Here is a 20,877-nt window from a genome sequence, read left to right as displayed (position 1 = left end):
TAACAGGGCCAACAGAAGAGAGCAGGCAGAGAGCTGAGAGAAGGTTCACGTAGGCTGTCTTATTTATGGGATAAAGGAGTTGGCTCACAGTCAAATACAAGTGATGGAAAAGGTGAAGGTGCGATTCCTTGTGCCCCCTTTATTCCCTGACAAATGAGTCTGCTGTTCCTGTGTTAATCACATATTTCCAGTTTCCAAGTTTATGGCATCAATGTTCACCATGCCACCCTTTTCCTGCATGGGCTACCAGAGAATAAATTTGAAGCAGAGAAGTTTTAACCTGATCGTGGTCTAGACCTTTCCTTCCTTTGGTGTCTGAACCAAAGTGCCATTGGTTTGGCCAAGAGGCTGTGTCCAGACATCACAGCTGGCTGTGGAGGAGCCCCTGCACCTCTGAGCCAGGGGATGCAGAGATGACATTTCTTTTTATCTTTTGTGAGTCACTGCACAGCAGGAGTGTGGCAAGGCCACATGAACTCAGTTAATTTTTTTCGCATTTTGGCCCACATTCCCTTTCACTACCCTATACTCACTCTTCTGGGACTTCCAGCAACCCTGAAAGAAGCCGCAGGCTGCTGCACCCATCTCATCAACGTGCCATCAGTGCAGACAGATGGCGTGGGGTTTGTGCCAGGCCCCACAACCAGCTGCCTTCTCCTCGCTTGCCTGGGAGGTTCTTGAGGTGCCAGGAGGGAAAGGGGGCACAGCCACCAGTGGGGAAGCGAGATAACTGTGCCAGGAGGTGCAGAGGAGAAGTTGGCTGGTGCTCTTGAACCTTGGCTTAAGCAGCTCTGAAGTCTCCCTCTCCACTGGGCTTGGTGTGCATTCTTGCCAGCTCACGACTCTGCTGCCCTGTCACACATACATACAGTACGGGCAGCATAAGTGTAGGTTGGTGACTTCCTCACTCTCAAGACAGAGGGCAGGACTTAAAACAAAAAGCTGATCTTTTCACATCATATCTACTTTTTTCCCCCCACTCAGGGCCTACTGAATGCATCCTATCTATCAAAGACACACAGCTATTTTTACTGGAAATTGCCCCATATGTGCACACCTTCACAACTACAGGCCCCATGACACCTACACAGTCTGCATAAGTAGTATTAAAGCTCATTTTCTGATGTCCTCATATTCATTTCCAATGAAAATTTTCACCCCAGTTCTCTCCTCAATAAAGCAGCTTTCCCAGCTTTTCCTGGATTTGTCCCATGCACCTCTTCTTCCCCTGCTGTATTTCCCAGTTGTCACTGCAAACCTCTGCACTCAGCTTGTACTCAACAGCAGCAAGAGCTGCCACTGATACATGCCACCAAGTGCAAATGTGTGGATTCTGGAAGTGTTTCAGATCTGCTCCTACTCAGGCAGCTTGCCTAGCAATCACCTTCACCATTCTGCCTCTTCCATGAAAACTGTGCTGAAATTCTGAAATATATAGATTGTCACTGGGAGGCAGACTTAAGTCAGCAGCCATTATTTGAAAATATCTTCTTATTTTAAATTCTTCTAGTAATCTTTACACATTGGTGGTTCAAATTAAAAGTTTTGTTCAGTAGGATGAAGAAAAAAGTGACAAAAGCATGGAAGACTGGTTAGAAAGGCAGTGTGGTTGCTCATGGTTGGAGAGAAATGGTTTGAACCTGCTGGGCATAGGGTGAAGTTATGGGATGTTTCTTGAGCTTTGCTTAACCCACCTCATGAGACATACAGTGACAGTGATTAACTACTGGAAATCACAGAAAATGCTGAAGCAAAACAGCTTCAGTACTGACACAGGTTCCCCAGGAAGGCTGTGGACTTCCCATCCCTGCAGGTGTTCAAGGCCAGGCTGGACAGTGCTTTGAAGAACCCAGTCTGGTGGAAGGTGTCCCATGCCATGACAGGGGGATTGGACCTACATCATCTTTAAGGTCCCTTACAAAACATCCTAAAAAGTCTATGATAAAACCCCCGTAATTCACCACAGCCTTGACAGCTTCCCCTGCTCTCTCAGTCAAATTGAAGACTTGCAAGAATACATGCAATTTTCTTTGGTATTACTCGTAACTAGATCAAATGCTAAGAGGTCAGTTGTTTCCAGCACAAACTTGTATCATCCATATGGGTAATTTCCATACAGTAAAGGGCTTCTCATGCACTCTCAAAATTGTTTGAATTTTTCTTTGCAGCCATAGAAAGCAGAGGAAATTCAGTACAGTCATCATGGCAACATTTTTCCTAAATGTATTTAGAGGGCACCAGTGAAAAATCCTTTGTATTAACATGTCTGGAGTTTACTCTTGTCTTTTCATAGATCAGTATTCTGATTTATTTTGTCTCCTGCATTCCCATGTAACAGTGTTTCCTGATCCATAACATGTTAACTGATCGCCGGTACTGTAATTTTGTCACAATACTGTTACCCTACAAATAAATTGTTTGCATGGACTGAGGATCCCATGCTTTTTTTAAAGCACAAGTTGATATTGTTTGCTAATTCTAATAGGCTGAATTCAGCCTGTTACCTCCAAAATGCTGTGTAATCAAGGTGACTAACCTTGTATCTACAGCAAAGCATTTGGAGTCTGTGATTCTGATGGGTCCCTTCTAACTCAGCATATTCAGTGATTCTGTGATCAGCGAGCACCTCAGTGCAGTTAGAACAGTGATGTTCCAGAAGAGTTAGTTTAGACTAGACTTTGCATACTGGTGCCATGGACAAAATGACCCTCAAATGTCACACACATCATCTCCAAGATAAATTTTAGCCAAAGATAATGCAGTTCATACACTCCAAGACCATTCTGGGGGCTGAAGCATGCTAAATGGAGATAACTAGCAGGGTCTCTTCAGAAGCATCTCCTAATCAAACACAAATGTAGACACCTTAAGTACAGATCTGCTGAGAAAAAATGAAGTTTGAATGACAAGGCATTAATTTCTTAATTAAAATTACAATTTGAGGATTCTGTACTCCTTTCCTCCATACAGGTCTATTATGAAGTAATTATGAAGCTTATGTTTCACAGAACTATTCTAAACTATTGTCCTCTTTGCAATTCAAGAGCATAGAAGTGGAGACAGACAGGTTATAGACCACTGTACAAATGAAACAAAACAGAATATAAACTGTTTCAGTTTCCTTATGCTATTTTGCCACAAATATGCAGCATACCTTTTATTTGAATATTCAGAAGAAAACCCCCAAAGTATTCAAGACTCTATCTATATGTTAGATTATTAGCAATGCATCCTTAAGACCTCATTCAGGGGGAAATTATTTTAGATATAAGATTCAAATATGTTTATATCCTCTTTTACTAAATCCTTGATTTCTTTGTGAATCATTTTATCCAGACTTTACAGTGGAAAGACAACCACAGCACTCATAAAAATGTGCTTTATGTTTAATTGAAGCATATAATGAATACCAAATATGATAGTGAATCACATATAATATACTGGAAATTGTTTTCCAAGTCAATCATCTATGTTCTTCTCTAACCAGTTGGCAATTTTGATTAGCAGTTTTCTCCTTTCAATATTTTCAAGTTTTGCAGATTCCAGTAGCATAGTAATAGTCTCTCTCTCATCCTCTTCCAAAGTAGCATTATAAAAAACCTGCAACTGAAGAAATAAACACGGGCTTAGTTCACACACAGCTTCACTTGCAGCAAGCAACTGTGTGCCTGACAGACACTTTGGACAGAACTGCACAGAAAAGGGGCAGATGACAGAGACTGAAGAGGAGCCGGGGCAAGGTTACTGATTTACACTAACGCGGGAAAGCTCCTTACATATCAAGAATGTGCCCTTTTGCTGTTCCTCTAAAAATCCTTTCAAATGCAGCCAACTTCACTGGTACTGGTGGTACCACACTCTCTAGGACTAGTTGGGTAGAAGAATCCTCTTGTGCTGCCTGTTCTACAATCACAGAACAAGAAATCTTTCTCATCAGTCTAATAGGCAAAAGACAAGAGAGGAGTGAAGAATAGTAAGTAAATATTTGGGGTAAGCAGTGATTGAACAGTATGAGGAATTAAACAGATGTCAGTGTGACAACCTAACAGGCCAGCTGCCCAAATGCTGGTACATTTTCAGTAGGTATCATGGCAGAGGTTGTCTCTACAGACAGATTTCATAGAGGAAAATGAGACAGTTTTGATAGAATTTGTGGAGATTCTGCTTGAAACATGAAGGTTTGGAAGACATCAACATTATGGTCAATGATTGCTTTTAAGAACCAAAACTTGTATTTACAAACTGGCCAAGAAGTTGAGACTAAATGCTTCTCTGGTTTACCTCTTGGATCTGTACATCTGTTTTGACAAATCTTCCCATGGCTTTTAGTACATCATGCAATAATTCATGCCCATATCTGTAAAATTGAGATAAAGATCCTTTAAATGGCACATTAGCAAATATACTAAATTGCATCTCATTTGAAAATACTCACACTATTTAGTGATTATTTACTATGCTGCAAGTATCAACTAAGTATGCAAACTGAAGTTTGCAACTATGGACTCTTTTCCTTCTTTTGAAGAACTACCATTAATATTCAGTTTAGACATTTGAACTGCACAAAATTCAATAATTACCCTTCGTTTTCATGTCCTAGAAAGATCTGGTGTTTGTACTTTGGTAAAGTGAATTCTTTGCATGAAACAGATAATGTCTCTGAGGCCATACAGCCAAACTGAGCTAAAACAACTAACTGGTAATGTGTCTAACAAGCTGATGTTCCTGTTGCTATCTTGAGGGTAGCATACAAAAAAACACTTGCACTATTCTTTTCGTTTGAAAATAAGGGGACAATTTTCCAGCAAATTTCTCATAAATTTGGAACACAGAAAAGCTCTGTAAGGGAACAAGTTGATATGACTCAAGTCTGCTACAACTTGCCTTTTCTAGTGTTACCAATAATTTACATATGAGGATTTTACTTCAGCATTTTATACCCACAATTTACAGCATTTACACCCTCTTGTAAAATCCCAGCAGATAAACCCACTTCTAGAGTCAGGATTCCCAGGAGTACTTAAAAGTACAGAAACAGTCATTAACAGAATAATTTTTAAAGTCTTCTATGTTTGATGAGCTATTCTTTGGCATTAAACCCTGATCAGAGTTGAATCTTCTGAAAACTCTGCTCTGCATACTCAATTGAATCAATCATTACAAATAGCCATCCCTGGAAGGAAAATCTGCACCTGAATTTCATAGCTCAAACATAAAAGAGAGGAAGAAGCCAAAGAGCCACAGAAATTAAAGGAAACCAAAACTTGTTCCTTACCCTTGACTTAAAAGTGGCCAATTTTCCGTAACAAATTCCCAGGCTATATGGTGCCCAATATCCTTAGTCGCTACATGTGAGATGATGACTGAAGTACAATTGGAAGAAAATAATGTGTCACTGAGTCCATATTGCAAGTACCTGTTAGAAAAGCAGGAAAGAAGTGAACCTTTCACTTGTGTTTTAAAATGGAAATATACAGTATTGCAATCTGGAAATGAAATCCAGTTCACAAAACATCCTATCTCAAATAATATCAGCATGTGGAAGGTTATACCAAAGTTGTTGTCACTCTGAGCTCAGGTATATTCAGCTCAGGTATATCCAGCTCAGGTTCTGTCCTTAACATTTGTTCTTGCATACAGACTCTTCACTTAGTAAAGTGAGGGTGTAGAATATCAAATGGACATAGATGTGTTTCTTATCTTGGCACCAGAAAGACAAGTGCTCCTACCAGCTGGAAAGGCAGACTGCCCTTCACCTTCAGGCAATTCACCTCATTGTGACTCAGATGGAGCCTATAGAGTATGCCAGTGAGACACTTTTACACAAAAACAACCTGTTTATAGGTTCCCCTACAGCGAGACTCAATTAAAATTTTTTTATGAGGACTAAGGCAGGATTTCAGAAGTGTCTTCTAATGATGTCAGTGGCAGTGAATGCCTGAACGTCTTGAAAAGTAATTATTCTCTGTCTTGCCTCAGTGTTTTACCTTGCATGCTCCTACTTCCAAATGAACCCTTTTATAGTTATTTTCTCATAGTGTGTTGCAGGCAGCTGCTTTATGGGTAGAGCTGGGTTTCTCCCCTTTTGCAGGCCCTATGTTTAACATAATGGACATAATTGTGAGGGCCAGGGAAAGCACATCTTAACATTCTTCACCCCAAAACACTCCCTAGGTGGCATTTCAAAAAACAGATTGGTTTGTCAGCTACTGGAGTACATGGAGGAAGAAGCTCATAAAAACTTAGTGATTTATCAGGGAATGGTGCTAGCCTGTTCCAAGAAAAAGGCAATAGGATCATGGGTCAAGGGGGAAATTAGTATAGGTGGTTGGGCATCTCTTTGCAACATTTCTTATCTTATTCTCTTATTCATATTTCTTATCTTATTCTCTTACTATCTTAGTCATATTTTTCTGTCTTCCCAAATGACCACCACACTGGAAGGACTAAAGCATTACTTCTACACCTTTAGACCCACGGAGTTTATGCGAATGTTTCTTTATGATGATAATTCTTTAGACCATCACTGCCAAAATTCCACCCCTTAACAAATGCTTTAGCTACTACAAGTATGACTGATTAGAGAATTCAACATCATTTTACTGACAAAGATAAAATGCCAGTAAAAGAAAATAAACACAGCATTCCAAACTAGGTTCTGGAAACTTCTGAACAAGATTCTTTAATATATGTCCTAACTTTTTGGTTGGCCCACATGGAGTCAGGACTCAAGACCTGATGTTTGTATTTGCAGAAGGATTGTTTATTGCTGTTTGTCCCATTTTTCATACTTGCTCCCTAACAAAACTCTTTAAAATGTTACCAGTGGTTGACAAGAAAGACAGATGCCTCTGTGGCAAGCAAACCTCTACCAGCTTTGCACAGTAAAGTATTTTTGTTCTTGTTATTTACTTGTACATACACAAAGATATACTTTGATCAAGGTTACCTGTAAAGTAACCATGGCTCTTTGGCACAGCTCATGGCATGGAGCAGGATATCTTCATCTTCTTCAATGGAGTCGGTATGGTTGTACATCTCCCATGCAAAATTCCATTCTTTATCACTTCCCACTGCAATACCATAGCAGCAGACTGTTCTTCTAATTAGAAAGGGGATTCTGCAAGGTAAAATATTTAAAGGTACTCTACTGTTGTAGGGACAAATCCTGTTGTAAATGCGTAACTGAAACCAAATGTTTATTTACAGTTGAAAAATGCACAGCAATGCAAATATAAAATATCAGTGTAAATAAAGATAGGAAATCTGTTTGCTTTATTTATGATTTAAACATTTTAAAAGCATGCAGTTTAAAGGAAACAAAAAACTCCAATGTTTTTAGAGCAATTGGACCAGAGTATTTTGTGTACATACAGGGTCAATGCCACTGTTCCCCATCACAGCCTAGGAAATGGATCACACCATTAAAGAGTGCACTAATGCATATATGCATCATCCCAGACAAGCCTTTTCTAAGTTCCTTCAGTGAATGCACCCGGTAGGAAAAGCCATTTGCAGCACAGAAGGAATCAGAAGGGACATTTTTCCATGCAACAGGCAGCCTCCTATTACTCCCTCCCCAGGGAAGAGTCCTCAACAGGGCAATGAATTTCATAACAGAAACTAAATGTAAACATTACCAGTGTAATGCTCCATATGCAAAGGCTGAACAGGAAATTTTTTCTGTAGCAATGATGTGTCCCTAATATTAAGACATTGTAAACACTTTTCAGTGAAAGCAGTGTTCTACTATGCAGGCTGTCTGAAAACAGTTTCATCTAATGGTATTTTGGACTAATGCCCCTACAGAAGAATGGGTCCCATTGCTATAAGCAAAACATTTGACTTCCCTATGTAATTCAGTTAATTCTGCTTATTATTACATTAAGCCAAGATTGTAAATGAAGGTGTAAAAAATGCCCTCCCTTTGATCAGGGGATACACTTAGGAAAACAGGTAAGTTTCTGGTAAGAAAAGCCATTCTTCAAGCCCATATGGAAACAGCAAATTCAAATTTAAATAATTTGAGAAAAATTCTGAGTTTCAGCAGATTATCCTAGAGAAAATGAGGATGATTCCAACAGAGTTAGTGAGTCAGGAGGAAGGATATATGACATCAATCTTTACAGTACAAGGTAGAGAACAGGAAGTTATAAGTTTTGGAAACAAAGGACTAGTAGGAAAGAGCAAAAGACTTGGGTGTTTTACATGACAGACATCGCTTGTTAGTGAAAAGGCAAGATGGAGGGATTTTGGTAATTCTGTTGCAGATGTGGGGATTTCATTGTCATACTAACAGAGAGCATAGGCATGTTCTATATTTACTTTAAAAAATAGTTTGGCTTCATTTACCTAGCTATTTGGAACATAAGGGATTTATCACTAAGAATGACATGTAGAGTAGTTTTGTCAGTCTAAAGTATTGCCCTGTGAGGAATCCTTCTCTAACAGATCTGAGTTATAGGGTTTAGTAATTTGTTTCATAATCGTTTCATAATGTTGCAGTAAGAGGTCATAGTAAGGTGATGACAGGGTAAAGCTATTTTGGCCAAAGTACAGCTATTTATTTTGCTACTGAAGCTGCTCCAGTAGTTGCAAGAAAATGTTCATTAATAAGTGTAAAGTTGTATGTAAGTAGCCAAGTTCTGTGTATCATTTGGCTGCAACTCTGATGTACAACATTTGAAGCAGGCTGGATTGCCTGCTATGGGGAAATGGTTTCCTGGCTGGTGACATCTGTGGGGGCCCTGAAGTGGTTTATGTTGTGTTGCTCCCAGAGGATGTCCAGTATGGTCCAAAAAGGGACTTTGGAGCTTGAGATTATATTAAGTGAGGGGTGTGATTTATTAATCTTGAATAAACTGTGTGATTTGACATTGCTGAATAAACTCATCTTTCCTGGCTGTGTGATTTGACATTACTTGCCTGCCAGGATCCCTCATTTCTGGATGTTGGGGAAGATGCAAAAAGCTGCTGGAAAGCAGGGCAGGTTATTTTACATTGTGTTTTGGGAATCAATCCAGAAATAACATGGCGATTTCTTAACTTTTGAGAGTAGCAGCAGCATATGTGAACCTTTAGTAAAAAAGTAAAATGGACTGAAATACTGTCCCTCCCCAAGGCTAGTTTCCTTCTTTCAAAAGACAAGCCACTAACAGCATCTAAAAGAATACATTAATTTAGCAAGCTTCACTACACTCCTATAATGAAAAAAGAGTAAAACTGAGAAACTGGCTGGGATTTACAGCTCTAGTTATTTCCATGAAACAGATGAAAATGCACTGTATTAAGTCCAGTTACGTTCTGCTCAGAACAATTTGGAAATGTTCAGCTGAAATTTGATCACCCAATCTGAAGCAGAAATGCATTACTTCGTTCCACAGATGTGAGAATCCTTCTGGGTTCCACCTGTGACAAAACAGCTGCTGTGAATTTGCTCTCAGCATGGAGCACATAAGAGCATCTAAAGGGATTTGTCTGTGAAATATGGGTCAAAAGTGAATTGTGCCTGTTTCCTCTCCTACTCAGCATAAGTAAAGTCTCATTAACTGCAAGGGAACAGTGATCTGTCACTTGAAACCTAAGAAGTGTCCTGTCTTCTATGGGGTTTTCTCCTTAAAACATGATCATTTTTTAATGACGATGTTTAACTTAACCAAATTCAGAGTTTCATTTTTTCCACACATAAAGCCCAGTAAAATCCATTTGAACTTTTCTCAGTGTCAAGAAGGACAGCAAAATTAATATTCTTAATCAAATTCCAAACCCAATCAGCTAATGTGTTTCGCAGATTTTCAGCTATTCAGGTCAAACAAGGTATGTAGTATTCCATCACCTCAAATGTTATTAGTAGGGAAAGATGTCTATTTTGAAAATAGACTGACAATTCAGCATAGCATTGTTGCTTTTAGTGTGGAATTGCAATAATATTCTCTTTAGAATCGAACAAAATTTATGTAGGCTATTTAAACTTTTCAGTCTAACTGCAAAACTCAGTTTGGCTTTTATAAGGATGATCACTATGAAACTATTTTAGAAAACTCAAGTATAATGGTACAAGTTCAGTTTACTTAGCCAACTACATCTATCAACATATATAAAATAAAACTGAAATGTTAATCACAACTACCACAAATAAAAAGAAACTTTAAATACTCACTCACCAGTGCCAACACTATTTGACTATTGCATAGAAAAACATCAAAAGAAAGAGGGAGGAAAAGAGAATAAGAATTTCAATACATTGTAAATTTTTTTCAATGATGCAATGGTTGAATACAGAAAGTCTCTTCCTGAGAGTCCATCGTCACAGACCAGACCCCTAACCCCTGGGCTCCAGCACCAGCATAGGGACTGACAGCTATTCCCAACACCTCGTTATGTGAGCACAGAACATCCAAGGCACTTTGATGGCTCACCAGGGGCAGATGTTTGCTGTATCATGCAAACATCACTTCACTCAGGATTGTTAAGAGAAGCTTAAAAGCTGAGTTGGTGTATGTGACAATCCCAAGGCTGTACTACTGCAAAGGGACTGGGCCACATGGGATATTAACAGTCCTAGGAGGTTCACCTGTTACATGGCTAACCAGCTTTTTGTCTTCATTGCAAAATCTGCATCCTCCAGCCTGTTAAGTCTATGTAAAAAGCAGCAATTATGAAATCATCATAAAGCTGGGATTTGGGGAAGAGGGAGAGTTTGGGTAGACATAATTGTCTTAAATTCTGCCGTTCTGTCAATAAATGAGAGCACTGTACAGAGGCATTTCTCATTCTACCTCCCCCTTGTAACAGCCATTTAACTTTCCACCTCCCTTAGACAGGCACACCTCTAAGAGCAGATCACCGTTCTTACTTGTACTCAGGATTGTCCCTCCACTTAGCATACAGTTCAGATGACAGGTCCAAACAGTCTTGGAGGCCCAGCCAGCACGCTGTTCCCAAGAGTTTTTCCAAATACACTCTTGAAGGGAAGTTAAAACAGTAAGAATAAAATATATGCATACCACATTTGGCATACTTGCACTGTACCTGACCACCACAGTTTCACAACACGATGCCATTAATCCACAAGAACCTCTACTAGGAACAATTGAGTATTAATAAAATAACTAAACAAACAATAATGGTCCCCAGAATTAATATTAGTGGATATATAGTGAGGCAACCAATGTATTATATTTTTGTAAGTTTTTTGTGTGGTTTATATCCCCCTTGGAAGTGATCCAGCTCTGATGTTTAAGCCTGTGGCTGCAGTGGCCTTGCAAAATAAAATATTTTGAAGAGTTAGTAATTGACCCAAGAATCAGATATTAAGTTCATTGCAGTCAGTTTTTCTTCAACTAGCAGCAGCCTGCTGAGCCTGTTCTCTGACAAACGAGAACTACCGCTAAAATTAAATGATCCTTAAAATTAAAGATCCTTAAACTATCACCCTTTATGTTCCTGTCAAAGGTGTCACACTTACAGAACAGTAAAATAACAATTCAGTTGTGTTCACATTAGTTAGAGAATTATTCCTGTATCTTGCATTTAAATTTACTTGAGCAAACTGCAATGTATCAGATCCAATCACACCAGAAAAAACTCTTAAGAAAAGAGGAACTTACTGAGCAAAATAGTCATCTTCCAAAGCATTGGCATTTTGACGAATAAAACCTGCATAATAATGGTATATTGGCAACATTCTCTTTAAAAGGTATTTCTTTTAAAAGAAGGGAAAGAAAAATTACTTTCATTTAGATACAAGTTTTTATTTTCCTTATTTCCTCAGTTTATCCTAAAAATCTATGGCTGTTAATGTCTTGAAAACACAGAGCATTAAATTAAATATAAACTGGGTCTGAAATACAATATACCTGTACTTTAAACTGACACATTACCGTTTCACATCACTAGGACCTTTGAACTTATAATGAAAGACAACAAATTCTCAGAGAAACAGGAAAAAGCCCTTCTCAATAGAAAATACTGTGTTCTTCTCACTTATTTTAACATACCTTTACTTTTTAGAACTTAACTAACACTGTGGGACTGTACTTTAAACATAAGTGTGAATCTTGAAACAGTAGTCAAGGAAATAAATGTGACAGTAGTATCTCAGGTAAGTCAAATATGGGAGAGAGTAAGTTTAATTAGTAGCTAAACACTATTCCTTCTTTCACTCCATGAAGGTGAATGGAAAGCAGTACAAAGCACAGAGCACAAATACACTATATGCCTTTTATAAATAGCAGTGTTGTCCTTTCACTTGCTACTGACAGACAGTTCTGTTTTCCAAATTCACTGTTTCAAACAATCAAGGATGAAGCTTAATGTCAGGAATGTGAATGCATTGCTGTTTTTCATTAAGGATCAGATAAGACTCAATGAGACTTATAATTGACTAATATGTATAATTAAGTACCTCCTCCTTTTTAATAAAACCCCAAAAGTTGATAAAGTCATGGAACAACAATCACAAGCTCTCTGAATCATAGCCACCACTACATCCTAGAGAATTTAAAAAGCATTAATTTTAGACTAATGTATTTGTGTGGTCTAACATCTTTGGTAACTAACAAAATGGTCATACCTTTAAAAGTGGATATACTGCATGGTTCTTCAGCATACTTTCCAAATTCTCAGGTATAAGGTTTAACAATACCACATTCCATATGAAGAGTTCATCCTCTCTGGCAAGGTATTTCGTTAGCTCAAGTGCTGTTTCAATTGGAACATATCCAAATCTATGTAAAAAAGCCCCAAAACAAAACAAAAAAGCCCACACATTTTAGCATGCTTATTCACATTAACCACCTACCACACATATATGTTTATTTATGGAGCAGACAATAAAGCATCAGAATACTGTGTGAAAAGTAACCTAGAAAAGGCACTGGAAAAAGTAAAAGAAATAGAAATGGATGGTGATTTTAGGAGGTGAACTCTCAAACCATCTATGAAGGAGCACTGTGCTGCTATCAAAGGAACAGGCCAATCATGGCAGTAAGTATGGCAGCATGCACACTCTGTGTCTGCAGGATATGGTACAAACACATTGGCAGCAGGGCAGTCTGTCCCACTGGATCAAAATTAAGAAGTACTGTCTTAGTTATAATACAACTTTATTTTTATTATGAAACAACTTATTTTCATTATATGTTCTTTTGTGGAATACTGTAAAAGTCAAACCATTTAATTCGCAGACACACTATTTGTGGAATTAACTTCTTCAGCATGGCATTTCTGTCCCTCAGTGTGTAATAAGCATGGAATTCATTTTTTCACAAAAAAAATCCAATTCAAGCCCCCCCTCTACAGAAAAAAAATATTTTTGGTGCACTTGTATAGCAGCGCAGTTCTGTACTTCACAGTTACATTTCTTGTTAGCTCCTAGTTTTGAGCTCTCTTCTGGAAAAGGATATTCCTATGGGAGGAGAAATGGGAATTTTTACTTCATCCTGTCAGAGGAACTTCCACAGGCCCTGAAGCAGGACTGTGTGCTTTGGCCATCTCATCCCTGAGGTCCCTCATCGCAGGGACACCCTCATCATCGGTGTCTGATGCTTTTGGCACCTCTGTGAGGCACAGACACACTTAATGCTTCTCAGCTCCCTACAACATTGCTGACCTCCTTAGCACCACAGACCTGAACAACCGAGTCATGACTCAGAAAGAGAAATTAAAAAGGTTTTGAGTGACGCAGTACAGAACGGTTGAGATAGTCCAGAATAAATGAAGGAAGATTCAGTCTTCATTTGGAGTACTTTTTCTGTTAAATACAGGTTAATCTTCAAAGAACTCATAGCAGTGCAACTATTTAAAATAATTTCCTTGGAGCTGGAACAAAATAAATTTTGAAGTAAATCACTCAGCCCTGACAAAAGAAGGGATTAAGTAACTCCCAACCATTTTGTCAAAGCAGTTATTCTTAGGAGGCACACATGGATAGGAATGAAGGAAGCAGAACTAGAAACTAGAAAATATGAGTGCAGTCATATTTTTAAATCAATTTCTGTAATATATTGGAGACATACTTACTCTCTCAATGCAAAAACATCATCTATCAGCTGGAACCTGCTGACAGCGGGAATAGCCTGCAGAAAGCATTGGTGTTGTGTTAGTTGATTTCAACATGTCATTAAGAGTTTACAAAAAGCTTTACAATGTTTCAGAACATCCCTAAGAGGTTTTCTATATCAAAACAGCCTACAAAACATTGAGAAATGGATCCTGAATTTTAACCTGAAATCATTTATGTGCTTTAAGAGATATGTGCTGTACACAGAGCTACATAATATATATTACGTTGTATATAAAAATATAACTACGGGCCATTAAGCAGAGAATTTAAAGACTCCTCTTACTTGCATGCTGTAATTGAAATTAAAACATGGAAATGCCACATTTCTTCAAAATATCCCAGCTACACAATTTTGGTACATTTTTCCCTTTTGAGGTTTAAATATAGTTGTGCAGAGCAGCGTGTCTATCACTGCCATGAAATAAACGACCCAAGCACAGTCGTGGCTGTTTCTCTGCTTACACGCGTGTATCTCACGCTCTCATGGCAGGACTGCTGTCCTCCTTGTGCCCTCCCTGTTCCACGCCCCTGCAGTTTACTGCCTGGGCAAGCATTCCCTGTGACAGCTGGGAGCATAAAGCAGGGCAGAGATGCTGAAAGCAGACACAAGTCAGGTGTCCTGGGCAGGAATGTGGGGCTGGGTGGAAGCTGCGTGTTCTCGTTCCACCTCTCGATACCAAGAAACGTAAAAAACAGCATGACCGTGAGGAACAGACAGTTTCGCACAACTGCTGCCAAGAACACTTCCCACCAGGAAGCATTACCACAAAGAGCAGACAGTTTGACCGCAGTACCACCCAAGGCACTTCGCACAGTTGTGGTTAATAAGGCAGAGAATGCACCCTGATTTTGTACATGGCTGGGGTTTGTGAGAATTTGACACAAAATTTTAGGCACAGAAAGATGTGTCTGTCCTCCTCACCCTTCCCAGAAGGGATGCCTTATGGTAAGATGCGTCCTTGGCCATTGCTGAATGTTTTCACTCAAGAAATTAGGCTTGTGATTGCAGTCCTACTGTTAGTGCTATCCACAGCTGTTCTGCAGTTAATGCACTTGTCACGGTGAATCCAAAATAACTCCTTTGTGGTCTTTAATAGCCCATGCTACTTGTTAGCTACTAGTTTTGAGCTCTCTTCTGGAAAATGCTACATGTGAAACTGTCTTGCTTGAATGTGACCAAACCTATACTTAACAGACTATTCCTGCCCCTCCTGTCTGGCCCAGAGTTACATTTTTGCAACCCTGTATGGTACCAAAAAATGGCCCAAGTCAACCCACACCCAACATCTTGATGATGTAGGTCTGCCCTGAAAGAAAGAAGCCTAGAAGAAATGGAGCCGCTGTGCTGTAGGAAGGTTTCATATGCTCTGATGAGCCTTGTGTCCAGACTCTCTAGAGAAAGATTGTACCGATTACTATTAGGTCAAAAGGTTAAATTTTCTCACTTTGGTTAGCAAAACAAATGAGCTGACACCACTATTGCAGCCTCTGGCTCACTGTAGGATTAGGCAGCACCGAGACCATGCAACCCCATAAAAAGTCACATTTGTTCTGGACCACTTTCACCTTCAGCTCAGGCTATGGCAAGTCAAAGGCGGGATGCAATCTATTCTAAGTCACTGTCTACAGAGGACTGAAAGAGCTCAAATCGAATTGATTGGAACTTCTAGGAAAATTATCCACAAAAATCTAAAACCAAAAAATCCAAACAACCAAATCCACAAAACCCCAACCAACCCACAAAAAAAAAGGTTGTTTTGTTTTTTTTTTTTTTTTTATTCTACAGGCAGAAACACTATGGTTTGACAAAACATGGAAATAAACTTTCTCACAATTTTCCTTTTTCATAATTACTTTGTACTTGCTAAGGCTGAAATCCCACATTCATACTGAAAGCTCCTTGAGAGAGATTTAAAGAGAGCAGAAGAACCATAGGCTAGTAACACAAATTTGAAGACAAAATGTCATGTAAAGTTATCTGAAACTGTTCAGGCCTGTCTTTTTCCACTACAAAAAGCCAGTGACTAGTGGTGCAATGGTGGGTTTGTCATTATTCCAGATTTTCATCAACGTGATTCCAGGTAAAAACAGCATGAAAAAATATACAGAAAGAGTCTGTTCATAAGCTTGAGAAAACAAACATGATCTTACCTTTGGATCATTTTCAAGCAAGCGTGCTAATCTCTTCAAGTTTAATTGGTCATAGTTCACTCTGTAGTATCCACTTAAATTTACATTTAGCAAGATCCAGTCATAGTCTGACTCTGATACTTGCATTTCAGGAAACATTTCTGTAAAGTGACATTAGAATGTATCATTTTGTTTTCCATGCACTGCTTCTTTTGAATTTACAAACAATGGACTTGCTGCTCCTCTGAGGTATGAGAAAAGTTTGAGGCTGGACTCAAAAAGAACCCCCCAAAAGCTCAGTGCACTTGAGATCTCTGCTCTGCCCAGCAGGACGACCTCAACAAGCCAATGATTCCTCAGGTACTGAGCACCTTGGGATTCTAAGGAGGAGGCTGAAGACCCACTTGGCTCCAGCCCTTTAGCTGAAAGGCAGCTGTGAGAGTTGAGGAAGTTTACTCAACAGTAAACTCTCAGGATGAGGAGCAATATCGTCCCAGCCTGTTGCAGGGCACAGATCCACAGCACACCTGCTGCTCCCAGCTCCAAAGCACAGCGCTCAGCACCTCACAGAACAACTGACCACCCATCTCCATTTATTCAGATAAATGCAGATCAAGGGGGAAAAAAACCCCAAACCTATTAAGTTTAACCAAGAGACAAGTAATCAAAAATGCTTATTTTAAAGAAGATAGTTCCATAGTCCTTTTGAGTTACATCAGTTACTAACAGCTTCCTCCTGCATTCCATTTCACTACTCATGTGTTCTTGCCTGGTTGACTGCTCCTGAGAGCCTGCTGTGCTTTGAAGGAGCCAGTGAAGCCCTGAGGGCTCTAAGCTGCCTCATCAGAGGAGTATTCTGTTATCACAGAACCCTCATTTGAGAAGGCAAGCTCTGTTAGGACAGTAAGTCCATACTGGTGAGTAGTCTACCCCCACCAGAGCTCTACTCTGAGCACTCCAGTGTTCAGACAGAGCAAGTGCTGCAAGATTCATCCTGTGTTCAGAGGAATATACGTGCATTTGCCTGTCTGTATACAGTCAAATTAATGGTCACTCAAGCTATCTTACTGCCTAAAAAAAAGAGGAAGTCACTTTTAACCCCTGCCAACAGAGGGTGGAGAGCTGCAATGCACACAGCATATTGAATATTTGCCCTCAAGCATCCTCCTGCATCTTATTTTGACTCATCTAAAACCTGATGGATGCCTGACTTGCCAAAGCAAAATGATTACCCCATTCTAATGATTATGCTTCTTCTTTCTCAAAAAAAGGAAAAAGCTATTGGAAAGCACTGAGTTCAGAAAGAACTGAATTTTTTATTCCATGACACCCATAAAATCACTTTCTATTGTAAGAATTTAAAACTTTAAAAATCCTATTATATTGATAATTTTAAATTTAATTTGCATAAACAAATTAAATGCTGTTGAAAACATTAATTTTCCTGTTGTTACAGGTATTAATGTGCAATAATATTTGGGTCACTTCCCACAGCCAGTGTTAATTTTTTCAGTCTTCTATCTACTACTCGAGCTGATAATTTTCTGATATTTCACAGCTGAGATCCTGTCTATATTCAAAACCTGTCATTAACATCAATGAGATCTGTTGGGGGAAGAATATTACAGAAGCATGAGGACCTAAAAGTTTGGATTTGTGTAAAAAAATATAAAATCATAATTTCTGTAGAAATTTCTACTCCTAAAACAAGTTGTACCATCTTATTAAAAACTCAAGCTTGCACTGAAGTTTGAACAGAGAAAAGAACATTATATTGACCTAATGGAAAATCTACTGCTATTTTTTGGCACAAAATCATTGCTATGGATAAACAGAGACATTTCTGTATTAAAGTTTTATGTCCCTATTCAATTCAAATATATCCTTTTTTAAAAAAGACTTTCGAGTGTTCTCATCAGTTTGGTTTTCGAATGTGCAAATAAATACATTACTTACTGCTGCTTTTATCTAGCCATGTTAAGGGTTGTGATGATCCATTTCTCATCCAAGAAATAGGAATAATCCAGGTGTTACTTGACAAATAAAAGGATATTATTAAAATTCTTATATTTAAACGTCCCTCTTAGCTGATGCTAAACTACAGTGCAGATTAGTTCCATCCTACAAGAATATCCATCTACCTTCTGTCCTCTCTGTTGCATGCAACCTCGTCAGATAATGGTACTTCTGCTGGATCAGCATTTATCTTCTCCAAAAGGGAGTTTTAGCATGGCTTTTAAAAGGCACTCATATCAAGAATATTGTTCAGTGCTACGTATTTCAATACCATTTTTTTTCTGTTCTGTCTTTCCTTCTCCAGGCAGCAATTTTATTCTCCTCACTTTTTACACTTCATCCTATTTCTGGAGACCTTAAAGCTACTTTTCAGAAGCACATCTACCATAAAAAGGTTCCAGGAAAGCAATACAACTGTCTTTCCAACAACTGTCATTTCTTTTCTTAGGGAATGTAAAACTCCTTTCTGGTAAATGAGATGAAAGCTTCAAATGCCTGGAAAATTCTGTAATATGGGTCCTGGGCTTTCTTACATTCATACAGTAATTTGTGCTTGCTAACTGTACAGGACTTCCCACTTGTGACTTAGAATTCCTTATCTGAGCTAACCAAGAATATTGAATGGATTAATGCTTTACAGTTCCTGGAGATAGGGAGCAAAGGAAACCCTTTGGCTCTTGTCAAAATTCCTTTTGTCTGTTTGTATTACCAGCCATTATTTCCGAGGAAAAACTGCTTGGATTTTGCTCTTTACACTTTTTCCTCACATGACAATTCATCTCAGGGCTCCATCCATGCACCCCCAAACCCATAAGAACTGCTTCTTCATAAATGCTCAAACCCTAGCCAGCAGTTTCCAAAGTGGGTGACGAAAGGCAGCTACTTCTATCATCATTTTCAGACATCTAGTAAGTTTTCAAAAGCCCCAGACACTTAGCAATGCTCACTGACAATAACTTAAAACTGTTGTTCGGGCATCAGCACTTTCTGAGAAAGGGGTCATTTATTTAAGTATTTAAATGCAGCCCTTCTATCCTTGTCAGGCAGAAGAGACTGGGAATGTGTGCACTGGAAGGAAGCTCAGTGTGGTGCATCCAAGTCCCCAGACCTGAGGGATGAGGAGAGGAGAAAATGCCAGGCAAAAATCCTGCCTGCAACACATTCATCGCCTACGTCTGATTTGGAAAAGTCACTCTCCCAGAGGAAAGCAACTTTTTGGAAAAACAAGCAAGATCTGCAGAACTATTGCAAATTCCAGCAAAATCTCAAACAGATTTTGCTTGACTGCTCATCACAAGAAAAAAACATAAGTTAAAAAATCAGATGATCAAAACATATTGTTGTAACTGAAGCATTTCCTGTCAAAAAACAGGGTATAAACATACAATAAAACCACAAGCTAAACATACTTGTAAGAATCAGTACTCTTTCTATTGTTTTTATTAAAAAATTGTTCCTGTCTGATTGTTCCCGAAGTTAGATTTAACGTTAAAACTGGAAACCCATTCTGGCATGTCCAGGAATCCATTATTTGCTTTACAGGTGCTGGCAACTGAACTTCATCCTGTGCATCTACGACCTGAAAGGGAAAGAGAAATTAGAAATGGTTATGATGAACAGGTACTTACTGATACTGCTTCAGTGAATCTCTGGGGGTGCCCCTAACATAGTAAACAAAATAATGCTTAGCAGCTTGCTGGTCTTTGGCTCATGCAAAAAGTCAATGTAACAAATTCCAAGGAACCTTTTTGACATCCTAATAACGACATAATACAGGCATAAGCCATTTTCAGGAATTATGAAATACTGAGATGACATTTTTCATTCTACAACCTGCTGCTAACCTTTTCCTTTTTAGTGTTAATATACTTACACACCTCTATGGCTATGACAGACTTGACTAGTTAATTTAAGTGTCATAATAAAATGAACTAGTAAAGACAAATTGGGAGAGACGTTAAGCTGGAGCCCAAACCAGTGTGAATTGGCACAGTCTTCACTGACTTAAAATGTATCTGAATTGCGCATCTGAAATTCTAGCACTTCTATTCTAAAGACAGAATCTGAAACACAAGAAGCCTTCTTTAGAGGACCAGGAAGGTGGATTGTTAATAAAAGAACCTAATATTAGCATATGTTTTCTTCGTCAGATCTCTGCCAAAACCATTGAAGGGTGAAATGCTGAGCTACTGCCCTGAGTAGAGACTCTGCTGGATCTGCGACATCCCAGCATCTTTGATCATCAAGCCTAAGGCATCACACACTCTGATCTAGCAAAACCTAAGCTCCAGAGCAATTTCATGTAGGCTTATGTAATTACCATGGAACCCAAAACTTTGCCTGGTCCTGATTTCCCATCTCATCTCTCTACTCCTTGCACTCAGTCCCACTGATCTCAGGTGTAGCAGAACAGCCAAATAAACACTTGGGAAGACACCAGCAGAGGAACTGGCAAAGCAAATTTTATGCAGGAGAAAGACTGCACTACAGACAGCCACATTCCAATGCAGTCTTCTACAAACAGTTTATGCCTTAAATTTGGACTGGGCCAAACAGCAGGAAAAGAATACTAGAGACATAAAATGAGTACCATCTGTATGTGGGTCCACAGATCATCTTGATTAGCATTTGAGAAGGAAAATTCTTTCAGATAGGACTGGGAGGAA

The 20,877-nt window shown here is 38.9% G+C and overlaps 1 protein-coding gene across 1 annotated transcript in view; it reads right to left on the bottom strand.

The window, feature by feature from the left end:
* Positions 1 to 3,384: 3,384 nt before the first annotated feature.
* Positions 3,385 to 20,877, bottom strand: part of LVRN (laeverin) — a 34,025-nt gene continuing 16,532 nt past the window's right edge. Inside the window, exons 9-20 of the mRNA XM_058823815.1 lie at positions 20,802 to 20,867; positions 19,621 to 19,790; positions 18,152 to 18,228; positions 16,217 to 16,356; positions 14,023 to 14,078; positions 12,575 to 12,728; positions 11,610 to 11,704; positions 10,856 to 10,963; positions 6,950 to 7,120; positions 5,276 to 5,416; positions 4,282 to 4,357; positions 3,385 to 3,606 (exon numbers count right to left, since the gene is read on the bottom strand). Of these exons, the coding sequence (XP_058679798.1) occupies positions 3,460 to 3,606; positions 4,282 to 4,357; positions 5,276 to 5,416; positions 6,950 to 7,120; positions 10,856 to 10,963; positions 11,610 to 11,704; positions 12,575 to 12,728; positions 14,023 to 14,078; positions 16,217 to 16,356; positions 18,152 to 18,228; positions 19,621 to 19,790; positions 20,802 to 20,867 (1,401 nt within the window). The 3' untranslated portion in view covers positions 3,385 to 3,459. The remainder of the gene's footprint in view (positions 3,607 to 4,281; positions 4,358 to 5,275; positions 5,417 to 6,949; positions 7,121 to 10,855; positions 10,964 to 11,609; positions 11,705 to 12,574; positions 12,729 to 14,022; positions 14,079 to 16,216; positions 16,357 to 18,151; positions 18,229 to 19,620; positions 19,791 to 20,801; positions 20,868 to 20,877) is intronic.

This window comes from Ammospiza caudacuta, chromosome Z, assembly GCF_027887145.1.
Source record: "Ammospiza caudacuta isolate bAmmCau1 chromosome Z, bAmmCau1.pri, whole genome shotgun sequence".
Lineage (NCBI taxonomy): Eukaryota > Metazoa > Chordata > Aves > Passeriformes > Passerellidae > Ammospiza > Ammospiza caudacuta.
The sequence above is the reverse complement of the archived record's forward strand: the minus strand, read 5'-3'. Positions and strand labels throughout refer to the sequence as shown.